This window comes from Pangasianodon hypophthalmus, chromosome 5, assembly GCF_027358585.1.
Source record: "Pangasianodon hypophthalmus isolate fPanHyp1 chromosome 5, fPanHyp1.pri, whole genome shotgun sequence".
In the NCBI taxonomy this organism is placed as follows: domain Eukaryota; kingdom Metazoa; phylum Chordata; class Actinopteri; order Siluriformes; family Pangasiidae; genus Pangasianodon; species Pangasianodon hypophthalmus.
In genome coordinates, this window is record NC_069714.1 from 18,497,005 (window position 1) to 18,511,547 (window position 14,543).

The 14,543-nt window shown below is 40.1% G+C and overlaps 1 protein-coding gene across 3 annotated transcripts; it reads left to right on the forward strand.

The window, feature by feature from the left end:
- The first annotated feature begins 1,329 nt into the window (after positions 1–1,329).
- On the forward strand, positions 1,330–14,455 carry LOC113525938 (INO80 complex subunit D). 3 transcript variants are annotated; one of them, XM_026912619.3, is made up of 10 exons: positions 1,330–2,103; positions 4,578–4,824; positions 5,964–6,721; positions 6,994–7,099; positions 7,322–7,546; positions 7,638–7,741; positions 7,900–8,033; positions 10,027–10,241; positions 11,459–11,613; positions 11,892–14,455. In XM_026912619.3, exons 2-10 carry the CDS (start codon positions 4,607–4,609, stop codon positions 12,800–12,802), a joined length of 2,826 nt encoding a protein of 941 aa, XP_026768420.3. In that variant the 5' UTR covers positions 1,330–2,103; positions 4,578–4,606; the 3' UTR covers positions 12,803–14,455. The 3 variants fall into 3 exon arrangements, with proteins under 3 accessions (XP_026768420.3, XP_026768419.3, XP_026768417.3); XM_026912618.3 differs by having other exon boundaries at positions 1,332–1,931; positions 11,456–11,613; XM_026912616.3 differs by having other exon boundaries at positions 1,334–2,103; positions 11,456–11,613.
- The last annotated feature ends 88 nt before the right edge of the window (positions 14,456–14,543 follow it).

Here is a 14,543-nt window from a genome sequence, read left to right on the forward strand (position 1 = left end):
AGTTTTTAAATCACAATTCTATAAAATTGGGGGAAAATAAGATAATTATATTCCCAGAGTTGTGATTATTTGAAATGCTCCCATACTACCATACTAAGCACCATTGGTGGCATTAATATTTAGGCATCCTACTTAGTGCACACTATGTGTATTTGGACAAGGTCCTGAATTGTTTCTGAATGGGAGTACTTGAAGCCATCAGATTAATCCAAGGGGTGGAGAACAGCGCTTTTCTGCAAGTAGCGTACAGTAACATTTTACTACCAGAGAGGGCAAAATCTTACATGCTGTAGCTTTATTAACTCTAAGTCAGAGTTCTACATGTTGGGTGATTGACGTGCTTAGATTAATGCATTTCTTTACATATGCCTAAGACTTTTGCACAGTGCTGTATGTGCATTTGCTTATGTGCTTTACCACCATTTTCTACCTTTATTTCTATTGTCACACTCCCTTTTGTCAAACAAATTTTGCATCATTGGCTGCTGAACACTGCAACCCAATCATGAGAGGCTCAACCACAGAAACCAGCCTTTGACAGAATACTTACTTTCTGCTGGAAAACTAAAAGCAGCAGGTTCAGTTAATTTGTTTACATGTACAAAATAATCTGACAACTGAATAATTTTGTCAATAACTTGATAAAGTTTCATTACTTTAAAGTACACAAGCTATATTTTTAATCCATCAGGTTATGCATTTTTTCCTGGTTGGTTAGAAGCATAATTGATGTAAAGTTCCATGACAAATGTGCTCTCAATATATATATATTTTTTTTCCGAGTTTTTATGACTTCAAATTTGTGCAGCCTTTTTTGAACTGTCTTTATTTTGACCCAAGATGAAGACAAGCTTTTTTTTTTTTTTTTTTTCCTCTTCTCACCCTGGTTGTTTCTGCACATACAAGCATGCTTGTCTTGGACAGACAAGCACAATGATGCATTTTGATAGTTTGTCAATACGTTCATGGTGCCATTGCAGTATATGAATTAAGTCTAACTGTCAGCTTTTTACAGGATATTCTTTCAAAGATGTCACAGAAGCCTACACTTATTTTGTAAACTTCGACATAATCAAAATAAGAGGTAGTAAAGTGCTGTTCTTTACACAACAAATTTCAATAGCTGGAACGTTGTGTATATCCTTGAAAATAATCTAATAATTTGTAAAGATAATTTATTGAAAAAGTCTAAGATAAACAGAAGATTTATTTCTTCTGCAGATTATTTTTTTTTTTTTTAAATATGGCAAATGAGAAATAACTCCAACACAATAACAAACGGTCAGTTAATTAAGTAACTGCATGCATACTTGTGGATGCAATAAAGATAGGATTTAAGATCCCTAAATATTTTAAACAGTTAGTATTACTGTTACTTTTGTGATATTGACATATATACTGACAAATATCTGCATACACTACAGAGCAGAGGTTTTAAGTGGATAGGTTTAAGTTTCTAAGTTTAAGGCCACAGTGGATGTGTAATGTGTGCAGCTCTCATGTGTTTGAGGAAAAGTGCTCCTGGTCAATAAGAAAGAGCGGAGCTGTTCTGTCATGCAGTGACTAATACACAGACACACACTCACACACACACACTCACAGACACAACTTAGCTCGACATCAGGGAGGACGTGTAGTCAGCCTGACAAAATGCTTTACAGAACACACTCAAACTTTCTACCTGCCGGACATTTCAGGACATCCTCTGTCCCACAACCCTGTGACACTTTAGTGAAATGGAAGTGCATAATGATTCGGCATTTCGCCTGTAGTTAATACCTAGCCCAACTTCCAATATGGTAGAAGAGGTTGTTGTCGAGCTTTACGGTGTTGTCATGTCCCCGCAGTGCCGATAGTGGTGCTGTGAGGAGTCTACCGAGGACTGAACTAAAAAAAACCCAGCAGCCTAGCACTTCCAATGTTAGCCGAGGGTAATATACATTTTATTGCACCATTACTCTATAATTACTGGCGCACGGCTTCAAAAAGGAATATTTTCTGTAGCATATCGAGTAAAGATGCATAACTGGTCCAGTTGATTATATTAGGCATTTCCACAGTGTACTCGGAGTGAATACCCCGTAGAGCCTGTACTAATTGAAGGTAAGCCTAACTATTTTACAGCCGGCCGCTCTCTTAGTGGCGCCGCCGCCTTTCAGCGCTCTAATCTGGTATGTTTGTCACTCGAGGGCCGGGGATTTCGAGCTTTCTATGGGCCGCTGTTTTGATACTTCTTCTATTTACTATCTTTAGTTATGTTATGTTAAACATGGTAAAATACAGTTAAAACATGTCATTATTTATTCTGGCACACATAAATTTATTTTTTTCTCTTTTAAGCCTGCGTTAATGTATATGGCTTTTAAAAGTAACGTTAGCTAGCATGCTGCGGAACTGGCTAACCTTAGCAGTTTTGTTTTTGTGGGCCTGAGTGAAGAGGCCTGTGCGCCTGGCTTTGGCTTTCTTTGTAACAAAAATAAGTGCGATTAATGAACATAGTCCATACTATTTAAATAGCGAGGAATACAAACAATCTGTATAAAATACTATGTAGTTATATAACAACTTAGGAGTTAGAAAATAAGCTAGAACTGTGTTAATGTGTCTGCGTTTCCTGGATACGGCGGCTTTGTTTTTAGCACTGTTAGCTAGTTCTCCAGCTAACGCTATGTGCATTTTAAATATACTGGCTAAGCTAACTAGTGCTGGCTGGTAAATGTATCTAGCTACTGGCTAACGCCAGTTATATGAGATGAAAAATAAATTTGTCCCTGTGTGTAATTTGCGATGTCGCTTTTAATGTTCGCCTATGATCGTTTATATTGACAGTTGCTTAGCTAGTTAACGTTACTTCAAAATTAACGTTGTTTGTAACTGAACTGACGGTAGCTACCTAGCTATACACGGATTAATTATATTAGCCTGGTAGCAAAATATAAAAAAAATTCACCTCATATAGCTAATACACCTACGTATATGTATCATTTGTTTAAACTTCTATTTACGGTATAAGTTTAACTAGCAAGCTACGACTCTGTAGCGTTGTTGGCTCCCGTGTTATTTCACAGCTGCTCTGTTATCGTCCAGAAAGTAGTCGCAATTTGATCTGGTGTTAAGATGTATGACTTTTACTCATCGTGTGTGAGAAAGCACAGACTGAAAGTAAAAAGCAAACCAAAAACTTAGGATTGTGCTCCTTTTTTAAAAAAAAAAAAAGAGAGAGAGAGAGAGAGAGAGAGAGAGAGAGAGAGAGAGTGATGTTCAGACCGTAACAATATCCAGTTAAACCCTTAACAGTTATGTGTTATTGTTATCTGTGTCATGCTCATATTTAGGCATTTGATAATAATGATGAGCTGATTAATATTAGTCTGTTGTTAGCCCAGGTTTTTTTTTTTTTCTTTTTTTTCTTTTTTTTTTAAGTCTGACTGGCTGTGTGCTTCAGTGTCCTCAGTGACCTCAGTGTGTTTGCACTGATAAGTGATAGACCTGTTTGACTAGTGTCACTCTCCTCACCTGACACTTGACCACTGTGACCACTCCCATGTGTAACGGAGTTGCATCCTACCAACCTATACAAATCAATATCTTACCTTAAATATATCATAAAATTGGTTTTCTTCTTTGACAGCATTGCCATACTACGTCCAAAATTACTCCGATACCTTGTAAAGATCTTTCTGCTGAACATGTGAAAACAACAACTCTGTTCAATTCAGATCCACCTTCGAGGAACAGGCTTATATGTCTCTAATCTCTGAGTTCTCTTTTTGTATACAAAATGAATGGACAAATTAGTAACCAAAAACAGATTTTGTGTCCAGGATATTAGGTGTTTTTTTTTTTTTCCCGTAGTTGCCAAAAGACGAAAACCTACCCATTATTGATTTTGCAAAACAGAAGTTTTTATATGGTGCGTCTATTTAAACATAACGTGCTTCCCTGCGGTGTGACTCACCTTAATGTTAAAAGTGTAGTGTGAGCTACTTGTTCTGAATCCTGAATCCTGAATCTGTATCGTATAACTGTCTTGATTTCTACACACATTCAGCTCATGGTTAAACATATCACCAGAAAAGATTATCCAGACATGAATAATATCTTGCACATGCTGTGAAAGGAGAGAACTCCACAGCTCATAGCTGAAACAACCTACTAACATTTTATCACCTGCACAAACGTGATGTAGTACATTAGAAACTTTGTTAGATGAGGGTAGTAATTATATACTTGTTTATTTTCCTTAGTCTGTATTAATGCACTTAACTAGCAAACTAGCTCTCCATATATTATTCCATTATGTGATCTTCCACGTTTTTTCTTTTTTTTTTTTTTCCCCCCCTAAGTCAGTTTCCGGGCATCCTAAACATGGTACTGGGCAGCACACTGGAGCTTTTGCCTGCCCAGTGTGCCAGCTAATTAATTGATGATTTGTCAATCCCTGGTGTCAGTAGACCACATTTGATTCTGAATAGTAATGAGTCAAACAATTTCATGTCATACAGTTATGTGAGTTGTGACTGTTGAATGCAGAGTTAATAAAGTTAAACTTAGTCTTTTTGACTTTTTCTTGTCAGCTGATGTTTTCAAGGAATAGAGTCACGTGATGTATGAGGGGAAACACATACACTTCTCGGAGGTGGACAATAAGCCTTTGTGCTCATACAGCCCTAAACTCTGCAAGCAGCGCAGACTCAATGGATACGCCTTCTGCATACGGCACGTTTTAGAGGACAAGACTGCTCCCTTTAAACAGTGTGAATATGTGGCCAAGTACAACAGCCAGCGATGCACAAATCCCATTCCTAAAGCTGAGGACCGCAGGTGAGTTTTTGTCGTTTTAATTTGTACCTACTTGCAATTTATGCAAACCTGACAGACACTTCAGATTTGAGAATCACAAAATTTCAGGTGTACACAGGTGATTAAGGTGCTTTCCCAAGATTCAAAGCATGAACGTTATACTGCAGAGTTCTTTCACAGCATAATTTCATAATTGTCAGTGTCCAGTGACTGAGTCGGTGTATTATTATAGAACAGCCTATAAAGTTTACTTTGGCAAAGTTACAAAATTTTAGCTCTTGACTTGTTCAACAACTTGATGGACTCAAAGCAATGATAGCATAACCAATGATCATATACAGAGGGGTTTGTTTACTTCTACATTTTCAATTTCAGTTTCAGAAAGCATTATTCCTCATCATCTTATTGCATCTGTACAGGGCGGTTGGCTGGTTTTCTACAGTAGAATAAAAAAGAGAGTAATGAGACAATGACAGCCTTTTATTACTTCCACTGTGTAGCTAACTGAAGACTGATAATCCTCCATCTTTACAGAAACATTTTCATGTCTACATTTTCAAAGCTTGTCACAGCTTATATAGTGAGTATTTACATGTACGAAATCACCTGATGATTACAAATGGCATAAGACTACATGTGGTAGTGATCAAATATTGTAACTTGTTTAAAAAAAACAAAACAAAAAAAAAACTTCTTTTTAATTGGCAAAGTAGATGAGTAGCCTTAATTAATAATACATCTTTTTATTTTATTACAGTACACATTTTTTTGTTTGCACTAATATACAGATGTAGGAAAACCGAAGATCCAAAACATCAGATAACCGTAGCCAATATATTGCCTTAGTAGTCTGGTTATTGGGCTAATGTGAATTTATCAGCTTTCTTGAAATCTGATTTTGGTTTTAATACTAGTTAAGAGTGCATCTCATGATTATTAATGTGCATGTAAATTTACTTACAGTATTTTTATTGTTATATATGTTGCAGTATACATTGTGCTATTTGCTGCTTGGAATATAAATGCAGTAAGAGGAAAGATAATACAGTTTAGTTAGATATACCTGCAGCAGATGACATTGGTTTTACACCTGTTAAAGTTGATGACATGAAAACCCATTGTTTTATCACTGTTTAATGGTACAACGTTTTCTGTTTTAGATACTGTAACAGCCACCTGCAAGTGCTGGGCTTCATCCCCAAGAAGGAGCGTAAGAAAAAACATGATGCGCTAGATTCTGTAGCGCTGAACATCACCGTGCCCTCTCTAGCTCTCAAAGCCCCCAATGGCTTAGATGGTTTGCCTCCGTCTCCGCCATGTACCCGTCTGCCCCCTCTTGCCCTGTCCAACACACATCTGCTTGACCCCTTTGCCTTTTACGAGGAGGATGTGGATGGAGTGGAGAGCACCACACGCAAGAACTCTGTACTCAAGAGGAAGCCTGCTAATCGGCTAGTGCTCAGTCAGCAAGGGCCACGCCATGACGCTGACTTTCCTTCACCCACTTCAGAACAGTTGACACCAGTCACAGTGGTCTGCACACTGCCGAGATCGCCAAACATACCACCAACACCAGCAGCACCACCCGCACCTCCCCCACCTTCCCAGCATGCTGGTCATGCTTCCTGCATCCAGCAGGGGGCATCACAGGCTCTGCTATGTAAGCCAGCACCAGCTCCTACTGGAGCCTCTCTGGTGCCCGCCACGCCCCCCTCAGCAGGCCAGCAGTATCGGAAAACCTTCCTCACTGCCCCCGGTCACCCACCAGCTGGCGCTCGGGAGTGTCCACAAAGCCGCACCATCACTATGCGACCCACTGCCTTCACAGCGCCTCCTGCCTGCCTGTCAAGGCTACAGCATCTTGTGCAGCTCTGTGCGCACAGACACAGAGAGCATGGAGACCTCTTCCCACATCTTGGTATTAACAGCTCATTAAACACACAGATTTAAAGTGTTTTACCAACCTCATAGAGATAGAGCACCAATAAACTGTAATGCAGTCATGCCTCACTAACTTAAATACTGTGACAAGCTGCAGACATAAATTTTTTAAAAATATATTAAATCTATTATAATTAAAACATCCACCTGTAATTAGATTTTTCATGTGAAGTGGTATTTTAATGGCCATTTGCAATAAGTGACGATATGTGTTCATGGAGTTTTACTAATCTTTATAACTTTATTCAGGGCTGGACTGGTCTGATGAAAGTGCTGATGAGGATGAAGAAGCAGAAGAGAGACTTCCTTCATTGCCTCAGGCCTGGAGACTGCAGGAACGGAGTCCTCACCACCAGTAAGGACTGCCTTTGAAATTGCAAAATGTATGTGAATATGCTGAAGTGTGACTTCTGCTTGGATATGGTAAAACTGGTAGACCATGTCACCTGGCTTGTAAGATAAAACATATATCAGCTGTAGCTGTCCATAAATATGGCCTTCTGGTAAGCAACTGTGAATTTTTAATGCAATGTTTTCTACCACTTCTTATATTTGTTCTTTTTCCCCCGCGCCCCAGTTCCATTGGTGAACGTGAGGAGCCTCGGCGGTCTCGTCTGGCTCAGCTCTGTACATATTTGCAGGAGCGCTACAAGCACCTCTGTAGGCAAGAGAGAGCTGCCACACGCCACACCAGATACAAATACGCCTTTAGGAAAGCTCTGCTCCATGCAGCCAGCAAGGACCCTGACTGCACAGGAGAACTCATCCAGCAGCTCAGCAAAACCTCACACACCTCCAGCAGGTATAGGATCTGAGGGTGTATGTGTGTAAGAGGGAAAATAGGATTTAGAGAGGTTGAAATTGTATGTTAAAATTTGTTTCATGTTTTCTAGGCCTGCAGTACAACAGGAAGTGGAAAAATCTGTGTGCACTGGTAGCACCAAGGGTCAACCCTGCAGCAACCCATCTCTGCCTTTTACACGCCACTGCTTCCAACGTATCCTTCCGTCATATGTTCACACATACTCCAGTTTACCAATTACCTATTACAAATGATCACCACCACATCTGTGCGTTTTCTAGTGAAATTCTTGCTCTATCTTATGTAGAGGTGTATTTTGGTCTGTACTATTCCTTGACAGTGTTGCTTTGTAGATATCCTGCTGAACCGCTCACAGCAGCTCTTCTCCAGCTGCACGGCACGATTTGCTGATGGGCAGCAGTGCTCTGTCCCCGTCTTCGACATCACGCATCAGACACCTCTGTGTGATGAACATGCCAAGAAAATGGTAATCAAAAGTTTTTTAATTTAATTTTTGGACTTCCCCCAGATCAGAATACGGGCATGTGTTTCCGGTGCAGTAAACATCTGATATACAGACGCAATTTATGTAGAATGCCATTATAAATTTTACAAGTAATTATCTGTATTACACTTGGGCTTTATTCTCTATACAAGACTCAATAATGAGTGTGGTTTATTTACCAGTTAGAAAATATACAGGGAAGGTATTATGCCTAACCATTACCAAAAAAAAATAAAAAATGCTACTACAGACTTATTACAAGATAATGTGCTTATATATTGTTCTTGTTTTTGTTTTTTGGTTTGTTCAGGTGTGCCTGTCATCTAAATTATAATTATGAATATTACTGTAGTTAATATTTATGGAGCTGAACCACCAAACCAGTAATAAAAGATGAAGTGTATTAACATATTAGCAAAATTGAGATAACACAAGATAACAAAAGTAACACAAAGTCTCTCAATAAAATAGGCAAAGCAGTGCAACACTGACCTTAGCATAAATGACAGCTTAAAGAACGTTTTGACCAATTGGTAGGAGGAAAAATTCACACGTTCTTCTAACAGAAATGGTTCACATGGTTTTGGTGTTTTGTTTGAGAGATGCTAAATTAAGTTCTAAAGTAAGGTTGATAAATTAATATTAAACCTTAATATTACAAGCCCTGCTACAAGAATAATTAAATATGATTAATGAAACTAGTAGATATGTAGCAAATTTTCTTATAATAATGAGTAATAAGCACTATATAATAATATCCTGACTTTGACAATATGATGTCCATCAGAGATTTCCAATTGCGCCATCAATCAGCTCAATTTTCAAATTTGGCTCATACAGAATGTTCCCGGATTGTCATCAGGTTGCTTGCATCATTTCAGGCCTGATTAAAACTGCTAATGTCTCTGCTGACGTAATGTTTTCCAGCAGTCTATATCGGTGCTGTTATATGCATCATAGAGTAAGAACAGAAAGCATGTAATCTTATACCTTGCCTGGGTCTATTTTAGTGTTCTGCTGTAGGATCAATGTTATGAGTAGTGCATAACTACCCATAACTATATAGTGGAAAGCATAACTGCTTTTCATTACATACCTGCGCCATAAACCATGCTCTCTGCAGAGGGACATGACTGACTGAAAGTAGTCTGGCCAGAACAGTAGCTATCAAGCTAACAGATACATACTATTTTCAGCCAGAGTTTCACTGAACATGTTTGATTTTGCACTGTCGTTCTTCTTTCGGCTGCTCCCGTTATGGGTCGCCATGGCGAATCATTGGTCCGCATATTTGATTTTGCACAGTTTTTATGCTGGATGCCCTTCCTGACGCAACCCTCCCCAATTTTATCAGGACTTGGGACCGGCACTGGGAGTGCACTGTTGTGTGCAACCCCAGCCATTGGGGCTGGTTCCCTGGCCGGGAATTGAACCCGAGCCACTAGTCCTCCAGGGACCCTCTGTTTGACTTTACACTATTCATCGTTAGTTTGAGATGGTGTTATCATTGAACTGTTCGTACCTTTGTAGTTGCATGAGGCCATTTTGAACCTGAAATTAGGTCCAGTTAAACTATTAGAAAAGTAAACTATAGTATTCTGCTTCGCAATAAAAAAACAAAAACGTGAGATCATTGCAGACCTTTTTTTCCAGGAAATCTAACACATTTCTTTGAAAAGAAATTTCATCAAAACCAATTTGACAGTTGATTAAACACCAAGTAAGGGTCAAATATGTCAAAATCCTTTGATAACTCAATAACAAGTACTTGACAGTGCTGTGTTATTTGAAATAGAAGTGCATGTGATGTTAACCTGTGTGAAAGCAAGGTTACTATAACCAGACATGAAACCAGGCTGCTGAGCACTTACTACAGAGTAAATAAATTTTATTCCATTGCTGGCTTCTATGTTAAAGGATTTTATTGACAGGCCTGGTTTGTTTGATAAACTAAGTGTGTGTGTGTTTCCTGCAGGATAATTTCCTCCGTGGGGATAGTAACAGGCGGGTGCAACAGCAGCAGAGACGGCCACGTAAAAAGACCAAACCACCAGCACTGACAAAGAAACACAAGAAAAAGAGGAGGAAAGTAGTGCGGCGTCCCCAGAAACCCATTCCTCCTGCCCTACCACAGGGCAACCTGCCCATGCCCCCCACATTGGCACTGCCCACCCACCATGCCAGTATCAGGTACACATACCCAGACACCACATCAGCCTCACATAGCATAGTACTTTTCTACCTGACAGAATGGTACAGTACATTATATCCCACAATTATTTCCATGTCTATGTGACTTGTACTGTAACTACATAACATGTGACTTTTGTTACCTATCTTGCTTGAGTACCAAGATAATTCTACAGGTATATAATGGTGGTGCTAGAAATAGTGTAGATAATTATAATTGCTTGAATACAGTATCACAGAATTGTTGTGAGTCAGTGCTTGTGTCGGGTCACCAACTTCAAAAAAAAAAAAAAAAAAAAAAAACCTAGCTATCCAGAATTGCTTTTCCCCCAGTCCATACAGCACAACAGTCAGTAATAGTGTCTAATAACTTCATCCAGTACTGCTTTCAGCTTCTCAAACTTCCGTCGGTCTCATCACGTAAGATTTTAGGTTTAGGTCATTTCACAACACTATATCTTCCAGAGCGGTTTCGCTTCTCAAAGGGGTGTCTGCAGCCTAGTCAGGGGGTCCACGATTTTGTAAAAATTTTGTTTCAGTGGTGATCATAACCCAGGAAGGAAGTTATATTTATTATTGAGCTCGTATATAGTTATCAGCCTGTTTGATAAGTCATTTGAATTGAATTTGTTCAATCTTCAGTAACTCAGAAGCAAGGCTTATAAATAATGTCAACTTGGACCTAATATGTTCGCTACATGGAAAATTCAGGAATAAAAAGCACTGTGGCATGAATAAATAACCAGAATATTATTACACATGTATCAGGGTGTCTGTGGGTCTTAAAAAGGTCTTAAAAAGTCTTTACCTTCATAAAACCTGCAGAAACCCTGTGTATGAATAATGAGCCTAATAGTTTAAAATTAGTATGTTTGGAGGATGTAAATTCCATGGGTCCTCTGGGTCCAGAGTTCTCTGGAAAACCCCTGCTCCACAGAACTCCTTTCTCTGACTGGTACCATTGTGCCATACGAAATGGACACAGGTACTTGACCAGGGTTCTAGTTTTGAATTACTAATTGTACTCTGCATTACTGCACTGTCAGGTGGAACAGTGATGTAATGAGGGAATGAAAATACACACACACGCACACACACACACACACACACACACACACACACAGAACTCTTCACTGATTTTTGTTTAAATGTTTTTTTGCTTTCGATTTTTGACATCTTGCCTTTGTTTTAACACACACGCACTCGTTTGTCAGAAGCCCCTCTACACCTGACCTCAGTGCAGATGAACTTCCTGATGACATCACCACTGATATAGCAGACATTCCAAATGACTTGGAGTTGAATCAGGAGGACTTTTCTGACGTGCTGCCCCGATTGCCTGATGACCTGCAGGACTTTGACCTGTTTGAGGGTAATTGCACACAAACGCATACATTAGAACAGTTGAGTGCAAACATTTACATAACGTTAAAATTAAGAATAAAATTAAGAAGACAAAGAAAAGTAATTTATACCATTTGGTAGGTGACATCAATGTAAGTGACATGGTGCACGGGTGTTGCTGTCGGTGTGGAGTTTCTGTGCATGCCTATCATTTAGAATTAAACTGTCAGTGTGTCTTTTCTGTTGTAATTGTGTGATATTGTGTATCTCCACATGTGGAGTAAAATGTAAAATATTTATATTTAGGTAAGAATGGAGAGTTGCTTCCCACCACGGAAGAGGCAGAGGAGCTGGTTCGTGCGCTACAGGCGATGGGCTCATATCCTGACACGCTAGTTTGTTTAAACTCCATGGCTGAACTGGCCCCGGCTGATGACCATCGCGCCATGAGTGTCTTCTCTGGCTCTGGGGTCACGGTGACGGCCATGGGCGACCTCCTAAACGGCCGAATAGCATCGGACAACTTCCCGAGCCTGGAGCTGGAGGACAATCTCCTCCATCACTCAGCAGATGAGCATTTCCCTCCATCCCTGTCTCCTCAGCCACCACCAGCCACTGCCTCAGTGCCTGCTGCTGGCTCGAACCGTACACTGAATGAGCGAACGTTCCCTCACTCGGCTCTTTCTAAACCCGAGCCCGCACTGCCCTCCTCTCCTCCAGGCAGCCATTATAGCAGTGACCATGTGCCGTCTCCGTACAGTGACCATATCTCCTCCCCACACTCTGCATCCTACCAGACTGAGCCTCCTCTCCTACTGGAGGTGCCTCTCAGTGGATTACCAGGCGCTCCTCGCTCCTCCTGGAGCAATCTCGCCCTCTCCCTCACAGAACCAATGCAGTTTGGGAACCTCTTAACACAGGACACTCATCTCCTCTCCACCTCTCTGTCCACTCCTCCCTCCATCACACACCCTCCCTCTGCTCCCTCCTCTTCTCCTCCAAACTCCCCCCGTGACCTGCTCAGCACTAGCCAGCCCAAACTGCAGCTCCCACAATTCAGCGCGGCCTTTGGTCATCAGCTTGCCTCTCACAGCGGCATCCCGAAAGACGTACAGCCCAGCCACAGTTCCACAGCGCCCCCTACGGGATTCACAAGTGCTGGTGCCACTGCTGCAGGTGCCAACAGTGCTGCACCTACTTTCCAGCAGAGCAAGTGAAAGGAAAGGCAGGCATGTACACACACATCTTAGCCTTTTTCAGGGTTCTGTTAAAGCAGTTGATAGGGGCGGGGGTATCATGATGATGTTTTCTTGTTGTGCCGAGTTTGTGTTTCAGTTGGAGGCCTGGTATAAGCCAGAACAGCGGTCACTATGTTACTGCCTCTCCCACGTCATCACATCACTCACTGACTCCTCCGTCTCTCATTCAAGGCTTCATTAAGCAGAAGCAGACAGCAGTAGATGTGTCTGTGCTGTTTACGAGTGCACATTTATATAAAAAAAATCCGATCACAGTGAGGGTGTCAAAACACCGAGAATATCCGCCAAACAGCTTTTATCCAGAAGATTTTATCTTGCACTGTATATAGTAAACCTTTTATGCAGACACTCAGATGAAGCTTACTCAGTGGACCTATCCTGGCCTGTAAACTTTCCTGTTCAGAGACCTCACAGGCACCTGAAGGTAGAAACCTGGTTACTCAAAGCAATAAAGCACATCAGCATATTCTATCATTACAGTATTTAAACCATGTGTCAATTTCAGTTGTGTACCTCATAGCAGCCAGACTGCTTGATCAATGTGGATCTGTGAAAAAATTTCTGTCTCATTTAAAACTGAGAATGAACTCTTCTGCTTAATACAGAGCTTAGCGCTAGACTGTGTTATTCTCATTTACAGAACACCAACAGAGCTCGTACAGAAAATAAATAGCTTTTATGATAAAAGAAAAAAATATATATTGATTTTTCACCAAATAAGGATTCAAAATGTTCCTGTCTATGGTGCTTATTAAGTTTAGAATAAAATGGCTTAGTGAGGTTTCTCTTTAAAGCAGAGCAGTCTTTTAATAGGGGTTGACATGAGGACTGCATGGCTGAATGGTCATTAAATTACCCTATCTTTGCTGTGCTGGGACCTTTGGTGCAATTTCTACGGAGCAGGACTGTTCACACACACTTCTCCTCCTCAAACTTCCACAGTAAACCAGGTTTAAACTCCACACTTAGACTGGCTGCATGGCCTGTAAACTGTGGCGATGTCTTTATCACTCAGACTCTTCCCCCTGAGAGGCAGCAACCTTCACCTAATCCTGGCCTGTTTTTAATACACTGTCAGTTCTGGCAGTAAATCAATGGTTTTGATAGATTTTAGACAGGAAGACTATCACATATATTGTCATATGTAACATATTTATAGAGTAGTAATTGAATTGGAAGTAATTGGGTTTTATTGGTGAGATTAACTGAGTGGCAGTGAAGCGACTACAAAATTATTTGAAGAAAAAGAATAAAAAATTATTTGGAGGATAAAAGGTGGGGTTCTAGTTTTGTGGTGTACCTGTCACTAGTTTTAATGGCTATCAAAATTCTAGTGATTGATATTTCCAGTTGAATGAATGTCATTTGTGTTTTCTTGTCATTTCTTTGGACAAAAAGACTGTGATCATGTTCAACAGTATTTTTGATAGCTATTAAAATCCAGCTACAGTAATAGTGGAGAGTTTGGTGTTTGCATGAATATAACCACAAATGGCCCATATTGTGAATTAACTGGATTAACATGGAAGCTTGTGTCCAAAGAGAAAGATTCATAGGAATGCCAGTGTGGTGATGGGCATACTGATTTTTTTTTTTTTTTTTTTTACACAATCAAAATTAAAGCTTAAAATGTAATTTGATTTTTAACTCCCATGGATCAGTTTAAAAAGTGTGATCATGCTATAGCATCAGTGATTTT

What these genes read in the sequence shown, in the direction of transcription:
- LOC113525938 (XM_026912618.3), top strand. Translation starts at nt 4,607, where the DNA reads ATGTATGAGGGGAAACACATACACTTCTCGGAGGTGGACAATAAGCCT. An exon ending in CCTAAAGCTGAGGACCGCAG is followed by an intron (nt 4,825 to 5,963) that starts GTGAGTTTTTGT and finishes TTTCTGTTTTAG; the next exon opens with ATACTGTAACAGCCACCTGC. An exon ending in GGACTTTGACCTGTTTGAGG is followed by an intron (nt 11,614 to 11,891) that starts GTAATTGCACAC and finishes ATTTATATTTAG; the next exon opens with GTAAGAATGGAGAGTTGCTT.